This window comes from Uloborus diversus, chromosome 3 (genome assembly GCF_026930045.1).
Source record: "Uloborus diversus isolate 005 chromosome 3, Udiv.v.3.1, whole genome shotgun sequence".
NCBI lineage: Eukaryota > Metazoa > Arthropoda > Arachnida > Araneae > Uloboridae > Uloborus > Uloborus diversus.
In genome coordinates, this window is record NC_072733.1 from 115,126,320 (window position 1) to 115,144,795 (window position 18,476).

Below are 18,476 nucleotides of genomic sequence, written 5' to 3' on the forward strand. Positions count from 1 at the left end.
AAGACATTTTTAAAAAATTCCATTAAGTAAAGAAATATTTTTTTTTTTTTTTGAAAAATCTGAAAAAAATCCAGCGCACCAAGAAAAGACTATTCAATCATGGGGACATTTTTTCTCCGAAAAATTGATAATATTTTCTGAGAAATTAAGAAAAGAAGAAAATCGTTCACGTGTCCCCTTTTCCCCTTCTATGTATATTTTTTTATTATTAGATCGTCGTTCTAAAGGGTGTATCTCATAAATGGTGATCTTCAACGAATTTTAGGGATTTTTTTTGTGTGGAAATTCTGCGTTGTATCTGTGAACCATGTCCCGCGGTATAGCTGTGATTTATTGCGTAATTACTGTTTTTTTATTTGGGACAACCTTAAATCAAAAGTGTGTCAACATTTACCAACAAACTTCACAGCACTCAAGGTAGCAATGAGGCAAAAAATCACGGCGATCCCGTAGAACATGATCCACAGATTAATACACGATTTCCTAAAGAAACTAAAACCTGCCCCGACATTGATAGTTGTCATTTGAGGGATGTACTTTTTAAAGTTTAATGTTTAACAACAGCATACTTTTCTTTACCTCACGCTACCAATCCAAGTGGGAATCACCGATTGAAATAAAAACTTTGCACATCAATAGAACACTTAAAAAGATAGAGCCAATGTGTTTTTTTTTTCTTTTCTTTTTTGGTATTGGCAGCAGACACATTTAACGGGGGGAAATTTACCCCTAAATATTTGATGACTGTTAGAAAAGAGTGTGCAATATATTCTTTTATTTTAAATTTTAGATACAAAAACTCAAATAATGATTGAAAATTTGAAAAAAACTAAAAAATATTAAACATTTTTGTAACAACTAGACTCGGTTTCCCATATTGAGCAATTTTATTTGTAAGTTTGCTTGCTGAAACGTTTGTTTTCTCAAAGTTCATTTCACTGCTAATGTAAACTTTATTTCCTAAATTTTCCTGTTAACATATTTACTCTGTAACTGATATTCATCATTATTTCAGTTAATTAGCTCTTGCTCAACTTATTTTTCGGCTCCATCCGCTATTTTCAGATTCTATTGTCAACTAACAGGGTAGAACAAAACTCTTAGCGGTAGAAGATTTACGAATGAGGCTTAGTTATGAGGATAAAACCTATCAGCAGTGTTTTTGGAGAAATTATTAACATAAAATTGCCTAATCAAAGGCTTACACAAGCTGATATTAATGACTGGTCTTATTATTTCGCAGTAGAAGATACATGAATTAAATAATAATTACTAGCTGTTTCCATCAATATTACATTATGCATAAAAATGGAGAAAAAATGATTTTCCGCTATCCTTGCAAGGTTTACTTCAGTGTGCAAAAGTCAAAATCCTTGGATTCAATATTAGCTTATGTGCTTCCAAACTAAATGTTTAAAAAATTCATTTAATTAATACGGGATGATATTAGGATAATAAGATAAAATGTTTATATTTTTATCCTTTCATTTGTATCATAATGAAAGTGGTTTTAATTTATAACAGATATAGTAACGAGTCATTTTATTTTAAATGATGTGCTCGTCATCCTAATTTGCAATTCTGCTTATTTTGTTGTTAAGAAGACATATATTCTTTAAATGTTAAGTACCCTTCTTTTTTTTTTCAATTTTCTGTAAATTTGATTTTACTTTTGTTTTAATGGAGTGTATAACACAATGTTTTAATGAAAACCAAACTCTTAGACTTAATTGTTTTTAAAGGGGTGGCAGACTACTGGGTATGAAATTCCACTGCGTTTCCAGTAGTAGGTGATGGCCGTTCGATCACTGATTTTATGCTGTTTGGTTGATTTACCCAGGAGTCGGCTATGTCTTTAACATGGCTTTTCTGATGTTCATTAACTAGTAATTAAAATAAAGCATCGAAATAAAGCGACAACTTAGCTGTGTTGAGTAAAAACTCCCTTTCTAACGTTATTTCTTCTAAAAAAAATGTCGAAATTTTCTGCCTTAACTTTTTTCGACAAAAATAGTCATTTCTTTATTTTATTGCTTCTAATGCTGATTTTAATTTATAATTCTCGGAAACAGGTGTTGTAAATTCAGTCCATCGTTGCGTTTAGAATTTAAGTTCTAATACTCAACAAGTCATTACCAAATGGTGATTTATCGTTTTTCTTATTGAACCATCTTACGTTGATGAAATTGATAATATAAATGATTTGATTTTAATTAGTATATTATTCAAAAATTGATAAACATTCTAATTGTAAAGAATTAAGATGGGATACTTCAATAGCATAGTTAGCTCAAGTTATTTTAATGAGTTAAACCTGTAGTTATTCCTTCTGTTGCTCAATATGCTAAACTATTTGCTTCACCAAAGTGTCTTTATTTTATTAAGGTTAATTTTTATTTTAAATGTTGGTACCACTTCCTATTAATGTTTCAATAACCAAATATTTATTTCTTTGAGATTCCTTTTCGAGGAAATCAAAATCGATTTCTTGTTTAACAGAATGCTGACTTAGCTTCAAAATTGCATTACGTAGCTGAAAATTCCATTTTAGTTTATTCATCGTTTACTAATATTCTTGTTGTATAATAGGGTGGGATCCAAAAACAATTTTTCTTCCTAATCCATTTCTAATAGCGCGGAAAACTTGCGCATTGGCATCCTCATGACGTGAAAAATAATTAAATTTATAAACAATTTTTGAAATCGCGCAAAAGCCCTCAAGTTGAGAAAAAATAGGAAAAGGTGGCAATTTTTAAAGACGTATATTTTTTAAAAAAAAATAATTTACTTCATTTCTAATAGTATAAAAAATACGCTTTGTAGTTATCTAAACATACATAAAAAAACTTGGGGGTACATCGTAGATCATTTGAATTCGCTCAGAAAGCCTTGAAATACCATTTTTAGAGTAATAGTCATACTATTTCAAAAATTCTTAAGTTGACATATTAAGTTGCTATAAAAATATACTATTAAACATCCGTTTTAATGTTTTACATACATTTCTCTTATGCTAAAATGACTCAGGACTGACCACGGTGCAGGCCCGTCATTTCAAATTTTTCCAGGGGGGGGGGGTTCAAAGGGTGCAAGTTTAATGTAAGTTTCAACGGAGAACAGCAATACTCACGCCCACCCAAATGTAAATTTATTTATTTTTCAAAGCCGTGGTAAGGAGGGGGGGGGCAACGAACCACCCACTGAACCCCTAAATGACTATCCTAATCAGGTGGCGATGGCAGCACGTCCCCCCCCCCGAGTCCAACTCAGCACCCTACCCAATCAACCAACCAATTTGGGTGTGATACGTTAAACTGAATTTCTTTAAATTCTGACTTCGTATCAAATGTTCTTGATCTGATTGCTCTTTACAATGTAAACCTTCTGAGATTTCATGCTTGCAATAGTTTTTGCAGCCTCTGTCACAAGTTTTGCACATCTCTATACCAATTGAGTGTTTTATCAAATATTCAAGCTATGGCAAAGCTTTAACTTTCAATGAAGTTCAAAGACTTCTGTTGCATATTTGACAACAATGGTAGTGGTATCAGCTTATACTTGAGCCGATCAATAAGCTTAGGATAATCTGCGGCTTGAAAATTAATTGATGAAAGCTTAAAGAATTCTGGCGGCTCCATTTAAGGCTTTTAGTATTCTCCTGTAGCCTAATTCTCGAATATGCTGTGTGTAGCCCAATATCATCATATTCTGCAGTAGTCATTCTCTGGATGGCAAAAGAACGAGCTGCTATGAATGATGGGGTCAAGGATTTCTTTTAATGTTATTCGGTAAAAATCTTGTTGTTTAAATGACCTTTAGTATATGTATGCTTACGACCGTCTTTCACGGTGTAATGCATCTTAATACCAAGCCAAAGAGGAGCTTAGGTCTTAACTATAATTTTTCCAGTATCTGCATTACGCTTGTTGGACTAATTCGAGAAACATTAAAGTCCTAACCCACAGTTAGCAGTTAACCGTTGGGACTAACTGAGGAGTCGGGGACTCTTAACTGCTAATTCTGGATCACTTGTTGAAATTTTTGTGCTCGGGGTATGAACATTTCAACGAAAATGTGAAATTCCCGTGCCATACTCAGTCAGTAGAGAGATGTATAAAACTTGTAACAGAGACTGGTGGAAAAGTTTGCGGGCATGAAAACCCAGATGGATTTATTAAGTAGACAACATTCAGATGAAGATCTTTGTTGAAAAATTTGATACTAAGTCAAATTTTTCTTAACTTAAGCGAAAAATTCACACCCAATTCAGTTGGTTGATTGGGTAGAGAGTTTGTATGTTTTAGAAAACTCAACTTAACTCAACTCAAGCTCGTCAGCTTGCAAGATCGAGATTCTCGCTCACGTGATCGGCTGTGACGTAGAAATGTCACAAAGTAGTTTTCTAATCTACTCGAACATAGCCGCAAGCTAAGTTCGATTAAATTAGAGTAATACTTTGTCACATTTCTACGTCACAGCCGATCACGTGAGCGAAAATCTCGATCTCGCAAGCTGACGAGCTTGGAATGACCGCCTTGTTCTCCTCTTTCATCACATCTACTTCCGTTAGAACCTCCTCCCACCTTCAACTCTTCAGAAATATGGATAGATCATTTAAATTGTTCATCCTGTTTGGCGGGAAGCTTTTTGCTCACCGAGCAACCACTTCACTTTGAAAAGCTTTTCGCCAAACAGGATAAACAATTTAAAGGATCTATCCATATTTCTGAAGAGTTGAAGGTGGGAGGAGGTTCTAACGGAAGTAGATGTGATGAAAGAGAACAGGGAGGATGATAGTTTGGCAGATACTTGGCGAGCAAACCAGATATCATAACTTTTTAAGGCTGACGGTTTTGGGGTTTAGGATAAAAGCCTTCTTTTTTGTGCGGAAAAGTTAAAGGTTTTCTTGGCGGGGAAATTTTTGCAACAGGGTTGTTTTTGATAAGATTTAAATTGACGGGCCTGCACGTGGTCAGTCCTCAGTCATTTCATCATAAGATAAATGTATTGTTACAAATCCTGTAAATAGTAATTATTGTAGTAACGTAACCTGTAAATAATTTCCCGTAATGAATATACAACCCCTTAACATATGGCTAAAGTATACAACCCCCTATTCTTTTTATTTTCATTGATAAAGTTTGATAACGGTCTACGCATTTCTCGAAGCAGAAAGAATGTTGTAGAAAATTCTTGGATGTTTATAAAAGCCGTTAGCGATGGATAAACGGGGAGTTTCGCTTGATATTTCGAACTGAGAAGATTTTTGCTCTGTTGATAGCGAGGCATTTCGCTGTGTTGTTTTCGTATTTGGAAGTAAATACGTGTGTAAACGTTGAGTTTACGGTGTTGTGTGATAATTGCTTAATTGCTGATGAATAATTTAGCAGTTGTTGAAGATCTTTCCTGTACATAGTGTAAATAAATTTCCTGTGTTTTTATCAAGAACTGTGTCTTCATTTCAAGAAAGTGGAAGTCGCACCGAATCCGTTACAATTTGGCGCCCAACGTGGGGCTTCTTCTGGACTTTCTTGGAGTAAGTGTGACTTTGGACATTTCTTCATAAAGACTGTTTGAATTTATAGACTTTGTTTTTATGGTAATTACTCGCGCAATGGATGACCAATTGAAACAACTCCTGGAAGCAATTAATGCTGCGAAAAGCGACTTGGCTGAAAGTTTGGCGGCTAATCAAGAACAATTAAAAAATGATTTGGCGGCTAATCAAGAACAATTAAAAAATGATATGGCGGCTAATCAAGAACAATTAAAAAGTGATTTGACTGCAAGTTTTACTGCAAATCAAGAACAATTAAAAAATGACATTGCGGCTAATCAAGAACAATTGAAAAGTGATTTAATGGTACTGAAAAATGATTTAGCTTCTAACCAAGAGGAAATTAAAAACGACCTTACTTCGGTAAAGACTGTGATGGAAAACAAATTTAATGAGATAGAGCATCGAGTTGATGCTTTTGATGAAAAATTTGAAACAGTAGAAAACCGTATCGCAACAGTTGAAAATCATGTGGATGAGAAAATTAAAAACTTGGAAAGGAGATTGGCGATCGCGGAAAGCAGCTCTGTACAGTTTGGCGCTCCCACATCGGTTGCTCGACCGTCCATTAAACTTGCCACATTTGATGGGAAAACTTCATGGCAGGTTTACAAAACTCAATTCATGATAGTGGCGGAAGCGAACGGATGGGACTCTGCTACCAAGGCCTGTCATCTTGCAGCATCCCTGAGAGGTGACGCAGCGGACATTCTCCAGACCCTTCCGGACAGCCAGCGCCTGGATTTCGCCGCCCTCACATCTGCGTTGGAGCTTCGCTTCGGTGAGAAGTGCCAGAAAGATTTCAGCCGACTCCAGTTGAAGTCCCGTTTCCAGAAAACCGGGGAAACCCTGCAAGAGCTAGCGGCGGACGTCGAGAGATTGTCTCATCTTGCTTTTTGTGACTGTCCTGCGGATGTTCGAGACAACCTGGCACTCAACTACTACATCGACGGGGTTCGAGATCCGGAAATCCAGAAAGCTCTACGGATGGCGGATGTCAAAGACCTGAATTCTGCCGTTGTCTATGCGATGAGATACGAGGCCGCCCAAGAAGCAACCCGTGTGGATCGCCATCTAATCCGGACTCAGGAAGCTGATGAGTCTGATTCCAGGTCGTCCCACCTCGCTGAACTTGAGAGACAACTCGGTGACTTGACAAGACATTTGAGCAGCATAACAGCCCAAAAGAAACAAGAGCAGAAGTGCTGGAAATGCGGTAGTGAAGGACACCTGCGAAGGAGTTGTCCGGCTCGCCAAGCTACGCGAGGGAAGGAAATCACCACCACTAGAGCTCTGCAGATTTCCTCTTCTAGTAGTGGCAGTGATGGACTTTTCATTTACGCACATGTAAATGGGAACCCCTGCAGACTGATTGTTGACACTGGAGCCAATGTGACAATCATTAGGACAGATGTGGCTCGTGAATTTGGATTGAAACTGCTGTGGACATCGCCACGCGTAAGTCTCCAGACTGTGACAGGTGACAAAATTGAGATTGACGGTAAAGTGGACTTGGAAATAGTGTTTGGGAATGCCACCTACCATCATACGGCATTCGTCGCTAATATCACGGACCCCTTCATTCTCGGATTGGACTTTTTGAAGAAATATGACTTCACGCTCGACTTCAAGACTAATGAGCTGCTCTCAATGAGAGAAGACATAGCCGTTTTCCCTGCAGAAAGTGATGTAAAATCCGCTCATCAAATAATAGCCCAAACAGATTTATCGATTCCCTCAAGGTCAGAATCATTAATACCTGGCTCCCTTGAAGAAAGCAATAGTTTTCGATTTGGACTCATTGAATACCCTAACCTAAGCAATAGCCTAAAAGGAGTGCTGGTAGCATCTACGATTGTGGACCTTTCTAAGGATGTAATTCCTGTGAGAGTCGCCAACGTGAGTGAAAGGCCAAGGAATATCCGAAAAGGTGAAGTGTTGGCAACTTGTACTCCAGTAAACTGCATCATTAGAAGAATCAATTCCCCCGAGACTGTGTCTTCCGAGTCCTTGACATCGAAGTTAGTTGGGAGTGCGCCGTTATCGAAAGATCAAAGAACTGCTGCGGAACAATTGGTGGACGACTTCAAGCATCTGTTTTCATCTACATCGGAGGATGTTGGCCGTACGAATTTAACGCAGCATAGGATTTACACTGGAGAACACCCCCCTATTAAACAGCATCCAAGACGACTACCGTTCGCTAAGAAGGAAGAGGTTGAAACCCTCCTGAAAGAGATGAAGGAGAATGATGTAATCGAACCTTCATCCAGTCCTTGGGCCTCTCCCATCGTCTTGGTCCGAAAGAAAGATGGCTCCACCAGATTTTGTGTCGATTACCGACGACTGAATGAAATCACCAAGAAAGACAGTTACCCTCTTCCACGGATAGACGATACCTTGGACACTCTTTCCGGACACAAGTGGTTTTCGACCCTGGACTTGAAGAGCGGCTACTGGCAGGTTGAGATACACCCAGAGGACCGAGAGAAGACAGCGTTTACAACTGGACAAGGCTTATGGCAGTTTAAAGTGATGCCCTTCGGCCTCTGCAATGCACCAGCTACGTTCGAGCGTCTTATGGAGACAGTGTTAAGAGGACTCTCTTACGAATCCTGTCTGGTCTACTTAGACGATATCATCATCGTGGGACGCAGCTTCGAAGAACATCTGGCAAATCTTAGGAAGGTGCTGCAAAAGCTTAAGGAAGCCAATCTGAAGTTAAGCCCGTCCAAATGTAATTTGTTCCGCCGGGAAGTGAACTACCTTGGTCACATCATCTCTTCTGAGGGTGTGCAAACCGATCCAGAGAAGGTATCTGCGGTCAGGAGTTGGAGTCGTCCCGAAAACATCCATCAGTTGCGAAGTTTCCTGGGGCTTTGCACGTACTACAGGAAGTTTGTGAAGGGTTTTTCCAACATTGCACGACCTTTGCATAAGCTGACGGAGAGCAAGCAAAAGTTTGAATGGTCCAAAGAATGCGAAGATGCATTTCTACGACTGAAGGAGGCTTTAACATCAACGCCTATCCTCGCCTATCCTCAGCCTGAAAAATCCTTCATCCTGGACACTGATGCGAGCAACGAGGGAATTGGAGCTGTTTTATCCCAAGAAATTGACGGAAATGAACATGTCATCGCTTACTGGAGCAAATGCTTATCAAAGTCGGAGCGAAATTACTGCGTCACCAGAAAGGAGTTACTGGCCATAGTGAAAGCTGTAGAACACTTCCATCATTACCTCTACGGCCGAAAATTTCTGCTTCGGACAGATCATGCCTCGTTAACTTGGCTTTTGAACTTCAAGAATCCAGAAGGCCAGATAGCCAGATGGATACAGCGGCTCCAGGAATATGACATGGAGATCAAGCATCGAAAAGGGTTATCTCACGGTAATGCTGACGCTTCATCAAGGAGACCCTGTCCTGAGAACTGCCACTATTGTTCCCGAATCGAGAAACAGTATGGAACGACTAGCCCTACTGCCTATCAAGTGACAGTGACTCCAACTTCATCAGAACCTGATCCATGGAGTGATGACCAAGTTCGAAAAGATCAACTTGAAGACCCTGACATAAAACCAATTTTGGAGTTCATGGAAAGTGACAGTCGACGCCCTAGCTGGCAGGACGTTTCCACCTTCACTCCTGCAACAAAAAGATACTGGGCTTTATGGAACTCGCTCCACTTACGGAACGGCGTACTGTACCGGAAATGGGAATCTGACGACGGCAAAACATCTAGGTGGCAGTTACTACTTCCCCGATCAAGGATTTCAGATGTTCTGAAAGAAATACATAGTAGTGCGACTGGAGGACATTTTGGTGTCTTGAAAACCCTCAATAAAGTTCGGGATCGCTTCTTCTGGAGCAAGGCGAAGGATGACGTGGAGAAGTGGTGCCATTCTTGTGACGCCTGTGCTGCTCGTAAAGGACCGAAGAAGAGAAGCAGAGGGAAGCTACATCTGTACAACGTTGGAGCTCCTTTCGAACGAATTGGGATCGACATCCTGGGTCCTCTACCAAGAACTGCTGATGGGAACAAATACATTCTTGTTTCCATCGACTACTTCACCAAATGGCCGGAAGCATATCCCATTCCAGATCAAGAGGCTACCACCGTAGCAGAGACTCTGGTCCAACATTGGATCTCGAGATACGGAACACCTTTGCAAATTCATTCCGATCAAGGGAGGAATTTCATCTCTGCTGTGTTTAAGGGCCTATGTCAAATTTTCGGAATTGAGAAAACTAGGACAACACCACTACACCCACAATCGGACGGCATGGTGGAGAGATTTAACCGCACAATCCTAAATAATCTCTCGCTTATGGTCTCCAGAAATCAACAGGATTGGGACAAGAAGCTACCTTTGTTCCTGCTGGCCTACCGCAGTGCTGTCCACGAGACTACCGGATATGCCCCATCTCAGATGCTCTTCGGACGAGAGCTTCGGCTACCTTGTGATCTCGTCTTCGGTCGTCCTCCGGATGCGCCTTCATCGCCTGAGGAGTACATCCAGGATCTCCAGGCCCGGTTGGAAGACGTTCATAACTTCGCACGAGAGCGAATCAACATCGCGGCGGAGAAGATGAAGACCCGATACGACACAAGGTCTACTGGACATGAATTCAACGAAGGCGACAAGGTTTGGTTATGGAATCCCATCCGACGGAAAGGTCTGTCACCCAAATTGCAGTCGCATTGGGATGGACCCTACAAAGTCCTTAACCGACTAAATGACGTCGTAGTGAGGATCCAAAAATCACCTAATGCAAAACCTAGGGTTGTACATTATGATCGGTTAGCCCCATACTATGGCCATAGTTCATGAGTATTACGTAAACAACCATGGTTGATAACATAAAAGTTGTAGATAATTTTTGCTTTTAATGTTTAGTAATATTTCTTGTTATTATTGTGTTTTCTGTATCTGTTAGTTATTATTTAATGTGTGTATTTGTGAACATGTGATAGGAGTTTGGCACCCTTTCTGGGGATTGTACTGCCCGGGACGTGCAGTCCTTAGGAAGGGGGCAATGTTACAAATCCTGTAAATAGTAATTATTGTAGTAACGTAACCTGTAAATAATTTCCCGTAATGAATATACAACCCCTTAACATATGGCTAAAGTATACAACCCCCTATTCTTTTTATTTTCATTGATAAAGTTTGATAACGGTCTACGCATTTCTCGAAGCAGAAAGAATGTTGTAGAAAATTCTTGGATGTTTATAAAAGCCGTTAGCGATGGATAAACGGGGAGTTTCGCTTGATATTTCGAACTGAGAAGATTTTTGCTCTGTTGATAGCGAGGCATTTCGCTGTGTTGTTTTCGTATTTGGAAGTAAATACGTGTGTAAACGTTGAGTTTACGGTGTTGTGTGATAATTGCTTAATTGCTGATGAATAATTTAGCAGTTGTTGAAGATCTTTCCTGTACATAGTGTAAATAAATTTCCTGTGTTTTTATCAAGAACTGTGTCTTCATTTCAAGAAAGTGGAAGTCGCACCGAATCCGTTACAGTATTTAAAACATTAAAATGGTTGTTTTATAGTATATTTTTATAGCTTTATGTCAGCTTAAGAATTTTTAAAATAATATGACTTTTACTTTAAAAATGGTATTTTTAGACTTTCAACGCGAATTCAAATGACCGACAATGTGCCCCCAAGTTTTTCCGGTTTGTGACTTACACCACTTTTCCCTCGCTGTCAACAGCACCTTTTGGTGGGAAATATAGCGGTTAACAAATGTTAAAAATTATATGTGTGCAGAGAGCATGGTTTTTCAAATTGTTCGAGGTTTTGTAGTGTGTTTTTGCGTTCCACGACATAACATTTGCATTTATTTTTGAAAAGCAATGAAAAATATAAATACCTTTTATTTTTAATTCTTTAACGACCTGTCATTCTTCTGAAAGGGTGATAAGTTCCAATATCATCTTCAGTATGGTCCCTTAAAACTTTGAACTGGAATATTTCTTTGAAGTCGCAAAAATGTCAAGTTTTTTGTGTCAGTAATAGTTTTTAATGGAGATTAGTTCTCTAAATATTAGTTAGGGGACCTAGGGCCGTATGAAAAGTGAAATTTTGTATTTTTCGACTCGTTTTTATTTTTGCTTCAAACTTTCAATATCTTAACTCTGTATCTGATTTTGAACATACCTGCAACTGGATGTTATACATTTAGGACTAATGGTTGTGAAAATAAAGGTCTTGCAGGTTAAAACGGAACAACACCCTGTATGTACTTTAAAATGTTAAAAGTGTGCACCCTTCGATTTCAATTCCTTGTGGTTTTGACATAAACTACCTCTGAGGAAAAGCAAAGCCTCACAATATGCAATGTGGCAAATGTAAAATATGATGATATTTTACATGGAATAATAATCATAACTTAGACAGAACTGGTACAGTAAAATGCTTAGTACCAACTAAAATAAACGACATGTTTAAATGAAAGCCTGAAGATCATGTTGTTACTGCTCCCACACTTCCTTTATTTCTTTTTTTCCTCTTAGATTCTTTAAATTGCTTTCAATGCTGTTTAGCGAGAAGTTTTGCAAAGTGAAGTAGTTGCTTGGTAAGCAAAAACCTACCCCTTAAACAGCATTGAAAACAATTTAAAGGATCTATATTCACTAGTGAAGAATTGGTGATAGCGCAGGTTCTAGCCAAAATAGTTGTGATGAAATAAGAAAGCAAGTAGGATGGTAGTTTGCCAGATACTTGGTGGGAAAACTGGGTATCATAACTTTTTAAGGCTGAAGGTTTTTGTGTTTAAAAGGAAGGCCTTATTTTTGGTGGGGCTACAAAATAAGGCCTTGATAAATCAACTTTTATCTTCTTGATAATTCAAGATAAAGGTTTACTTGGCGGGGAAATTTTTACAACAGGGTTGTTTTTGATGAGATAGAAATAACGTTTATGCAATATTTCTAGTAAAAGACGAAGACAGTGGCGGATTTTCAGGTTTGAAAGCCCGGCGCATTGTATTTTCGGGGATCGCATGGTCCATCACTTTTGAAATAAAAGAATTTGAGAAACAGGAATTATAATGCTCTTCGGGACCACTATGTGTGAGGGGGAGGGGGTTCCTCGCAATTATGACATGGTAAATTCGCCACTGAACTAAGAACGTGACTGCATTCATATCAAAATAAATACAAGGCTTCTGTTATCTTTCCGGCTCTCTGGCACTTCTGCTATTGCTGTACTCAATTAGCACACTGTGCTGAACACCAATTATTTTACTTTTTTATTTTATTTGTAGTGATTCAATCTGAAAATAGCCTTAGATTTTAAGTATTGTACAAATAGTTAACGAAAGCGACATAAAACCGAGCTAATTTAGTACAAAAAAGAAAATAGCAATCGTGTTACTGGAAACATATACTGCATACGAGTTTTTGTGAAGCAAAAATTTGGAGATAACCAGTACAAATAGTAAGGGAACCTCTTCTCTGTCTTAGGAAAAGAGATGATACTAGTAGCCCTTGTAGGTGCTGCTGTACAGCATGATTTAGAAGAAAAAAATTAAATGAAATCCTACCTAGGACGTTATCCTTAAACGAGTTTTACTCAAAACTTGAAAATGTACACTTACATCCCTTTGCTTCTCGCTGCCTCATATGTATCTATTGTCAAGGTCTATATATATATATATATATATATATATATATATATATATATATATATATATATATATATATATATATATATATATATATATATATATATATATATATATATATATATATATATATATATATATATATATATATATTCTTTTTTTGACTGTCTCTCAAATTTCAGGTTTTGCATTTAAAAAAAAAATTATAATGGACAAATGAAAACTAATTTTTTGAAGTTTTATTAAAAAGCAAAGCGATTATGTTTAAAATTTAACCTTTCCGTTAAAATGATGAAATAACTAAGTATCAAATTAATTTTATTAATTACCAATGGTTTTTCCAGTGCCTGAGAGTTTTATTGCTCACTTACTGAAACTGAATGCAATGCATTGAGTAAACTAGGCTATATATTATTCCTAAAATAAACTGTACTTCTTAATAGTACAGAAATACATAAACTAATTATTTTAACTTTTTACAGGTTTCCTGATATACCGAAATTGAATGGCAGCAAAAGAGAAAGTTTCTCCGCCCCAGCAGTTTCGACTATGCCTCACATCATCATAGAAGCATCACAAGAAATGTCATCCTCATCACCACCACCTCCACTTTTTTCGTCAGTAATTCCAAATCTTCCTCCTTCAGTCACCGAAGATATTCCAGAAGAAGCAGGAGAGGACGACGACGACTATGATCCTGACGATGATGATGAAAAAGCCCAAGAAGCTGAAGATGAGGAAGATGACGAATTTGTGGAACATGTCACCCACTCCATTGTTCCTAGACGATTGACTATATCGTCAGACTTAAACGTGTATTCCAACGATGGCATAATATCCCCTCCAAGTAAACTTCCCATGGTTGCCGTTGTACTTGCCGAATCTCAGTCTCCACGTTTTTTCCATCAGCAGGTTAGACGATCGTCCGTTAAAACATCTAGAGGCGCAGGATTTGGTTCAAGTACATCTTTATCAGACAGTGGTGCTAAAGGTGGCAACCAGCAAGAAAGCAATGAAATGTACAAAGTTACCTCATCTGTGAAAAAACGGCGATTAAAAGGTCGTTTACCTATAAGACAGCATGCACATTTGTCAGCAAGGCCGTTACCTTCTGATGCAGAACGTCAAAAAAGACGCCTAGCAAAAGCTCGAGAGCGCAGAGCAACTCTGATCTTAGGTTTAATCATGGCCGCATTCATTTTGGCCTGGTTGCCATTTTTTGTGCTATATGTTTTAGAAGCTTTGTGTTCCACATGTGTTATTGGACGCACTGGCTTTGCAACTGCTTTCTGGTTAGGCTACTGCAATTCTGCACTAAACCCTATAATTTACACGATATTTAACAGAGACTTTAGGAGAGCTTTTAAAAAAATTCTTTTAAAGTAATAATATTAATAATTTGGGATCCTCTGAAATGTTTACAATACAGTTTTGTATTGATGAGATTTTCTGCACTTTTAAATGTTGTCTTCCACATAAAAGCTGCTAAACAAAGTGCCTGCTAATGTTTGTATATCCATCTTGTGACACATTCGTTTGTCCTTTATAAAATGAACACTTCAGTGATGCACCAATATGATGTGTGCATCTCATTTTCCAACTATAGTACAAAATTTAGGCAATACTAAAACTCGTGTGCTCCAATTTTAATTTCAGGTTTCATGTTTTTTAATGTGTGCATGCCTTGTTAAACACATCCTCAGCATTACAATAAACGCATGTGATGCAACAGCACTGAAACAATTAGGAAATCACGCATATCTGTAATAAGAAAGGTTATTTTCTTATTATGAATGATAAGCATAAGCTTACAGACACCAAGAATTTTGATGAGATGGAAGATGGATTTTGGAAATGAAATTATTTTCCTCCTCTCTAATGCAACTAAAACTCTAGTTTATTACATCATCAATTTAAGTTATGTAGATCCTTTATAACAGTGTATGACTTTATATACAAATATTATTATTCTTGTGGTTAATGTAATGAAACCAATAACCATTCATGGTAACTGCATCGAATTTTTTTTTCGGATTTCCATGCAGGTAAAATTTCATTAATAAGCATTTCAGAGTGAGAGATCTTAAGTTGGCTTTCACGACTTGGTGTATTTTCTTAATTTCAAGTAAAGTTACATTTACCAGCAGTAATTAAATTGAGCTAGGTAATATAATTGTATTTTCAGTTGTAAAGGTATACTTTAAAAAAGAGTAATTATATACTGTTTAACTAATTGGAACTAAACGTTTTAGGGATGCTTCCTGGTACTAAAAACAATATTTATTTTCTAACTTGTGAACAATTATTTCAATACAGAATATTTATGCTGAAGTCCAGATATGATAGCTGTTTCATACTGTGTAAAATTATCTGCGAAGCTTTGTATTTGACTGGAATATCCACGAAACAGTGTTGAAAGAATGCGTTGAAAAGGGTATAAATTTTATAAATAATCTGTTCAATTTATTATTTCCATAACTGAAACGAACTGTATTTGCATAAATTATGTTTTTTTTTTTCCCTCCAACAAATCATGAACAACGAATCATTTCTTTTATTTGGAAGAAAAAATCATTTACTCAATATTTATAGTCACTTAATTCTTATAAAACAGAGTGAATGTTTGAACATGAATTAGGTGCAAGTTTACTCTTTCTAAACAAGTTTCTACATTACTAACTGTGCTACTTTTCAAAATGTGAGTTGAAATTGTTAAAGGCTTTTAAATATTTATTTTACGTATTGTTGGTGTATTTTACATTCCGAGTTAATTACCACTTCCTTTACGAAACAGGGTTTTGTGAAAACATATTTATTAATTTTCCTATATTACAAAAATATGAAACTCGGAAAATGTATAAATAAATCCCAATTCCATTCAGGATTAGTTGCATCTCTTCTCTCATCTTTTCTAAGATTTCTTCAACTTTCCCCTCAAAATACGAAAAATAAACGATAAACTCAATTCGTATTAAACGGTTAATCATTTGAGTAAGTTCGGTCATTGTTTAGTATTCTATTACTAAGGACGCCTATCTTCAAAGACACCCAAATACTTTCTGCAATTCCACATTGTGCTGTTACACAGAAAAGCTACAGACCAGAAACATCTTTGATGGAGCAAGGATTATAAACCCGGAAAATTTTACTCTAGTCATGCATATGGTTCGGTGGCACCCGTTGCCTGCTTAATTTACCACCCACAAGCCGCTGACTAGATACAAACCTAGTCAAACATCAGTAATGGTTGGAAGGTGGGGCGTGACCCAAGCCGTACTATGTGGAGGCTCCTCTCACTACGGACCTCAATCATTAATGGTGTAAAAACTTATAAATCATCTTATCTTATCAATCTTATAAATCATAAATGAATTCATTTTGGTATTTCCTTATGTAGGAATATGTACTATCTCCAGTTTTTCAAATTCATTATGAAGAAATAGTGAACAAAGAAATACATGTGCAAAAAAACCCGCTTTGAGTAAGGTACCAAAATTGGAGACAAAACAAAAATTGTTTAGATCCTTTAAATTGTTTCAGATAATGTTATATAGAAATTTCTCCAAAATATTTTGTTTTTTGAAGTGCGAGTTTACCTTGATTTAGAAATTTAAAAAAAAAATGTATAACTAAATGGTATGAGTTTAGTCAGTGGGAACGAAAATCAAATAGAGATTAGTTCAGTTTTCAATCTCAGAAAAGTTTGAGATGAAAATTTTTGAATAAGTGGAAAAGAAGACAAAATAAAAAATGAAAAAAATATTCTTCAAAAATGATTGGAGAAATGATAGTCTTGTATTTTAAACAGCAGGGGATTTTATTAATAGTAATAATTTAATATTTTCTTTAAATTAAAAACTTTTTTATGTTAAAAAAGTCTGCGAAACAAAAAAAAAAAAAACAAAAAAAGGAAGAATCGTTCATGTTCAACCATTCATTCTATCAGCTACTTTGGTACTTTAGACAATCTGCTATTAATAGTCATTCTGAAAGTTATTAAATGTTAAAAAAAGGTGCCTTAAAATTCTAAACATTAATGCATATAATATTGAGCAATGATATGCGTTCATGGGAACAAATATTAGCAAACAGTTTAGTAAACATTCAAAAGAGAAGAAAAATAAAAACAGTACATCAATTGTATTTTCCTGCTTAATGGTGATACGTATAAAATATATAGATGTTGCAATTTAAAAGTTTATTGATCTGCTGATGCCTGCAGATTAAGTAATATTACATAGTAATGTCCGTCTTGCATCCACGCTCTAAGTATTTCATTGTTCTTTATTTTGAATTGAATCATGTAAGTAGGTAGGTAGCGCGATAAATTACAGTAAGAGCTAATAGAATTTTTTAAAATATATGCATAAGAATGTTCAAAATACCTACAGACCAATACAAATAAAATGTATAATTCTTTAATTTTTAAAAACTAAATAAATTCCGTAAAAGTCAAGCTCTTAATGAATAAATTAAAAGAAATAAAATTTCAAAATTATATTTTTAATGAATTCCAGTTAAGTATTTTCTTGTGTCATGTGAAATTATATAGCTAAGATATAATAGATTTATACGCTTTACTTTAATCCTTTACCCTTAATCCTGAAACAGTATTGCGTATTTCCATCCAAATAAATATATTATTAAGACTCAGAAATAAGTTTTCGGATAGTTAATTTCATTTTGATCACTTGAAACATATTTATTTTGTTCACATTGATTCTATCAGTATGACTTGAAAATGACTCGTATATTTCACACATTTTTACAGTATGTACTTACTGAAATTCAGCATCTGCACTTTTAAGCATGTATACTATTAATGCACTGCTCTTAACCAAAATCATCTTGCAATAAACTTTTAAAATGCAAAATTTTCAAAGTGCTTGTTTTCACGAAATGCAATTAAACACACATCAATTAAAATAAATTTTAAAATAACAAAACGTTACCTAAAATAAATATTTCATCAAAAATAACATTCAAGCAATTGTAAAAGAAGCAGTCGAAAACTTTGTACAGTGAATTGAGTAAAAATACGACAACAGTGTATGCATGTACAAATAAAATCAATTAAAAAGAGTTAAACTCTGCAAACAGCTGTTTCGAAGTTATAAAAACAAACCCCTTCATTAGTACATAAAAGAAAAATGGTACACAAAGTCCGACGACGGACTAGTGAACGAGAAATGTAAGATGAGAATGAACTGGAAGTGGCCGGAACCGGAAGCGTGACGTCATTAAAAGCAGTAAGGACATCTGTACCTAGAAAAAAATTTCATG

The 18,476-nt window shown here is 36.3% G+C and overlaps 1 protein-coding gene across 1 annotated transcript in view; it reads left to right on the top strand.

Annotated features, from left to right (window-relative positions):
- Nucleotides 1–18,240, top strand: part of LOC129218134 (alpha-2C adrenergic receptor-like) — a 131,405-nt gene extending 113,165 nt beyond the window's left edge. Inside the window, exon 3 of the mRNA XM_054852344.1 lies at nucleotides 13,676–18,240. Coding sequence (XP_054708319.1) covers nucleotides 13,676–14,579 — 904 coding nt within the window. The 3' untranslated portion in view covers nucleotides 14,580–18,240. The remainder of the gene's footprint in view (nucleotides 1–13,675) is intronic.
- Nucleotides 18,241–18,476: the final 236 nt, after the last annotated feature.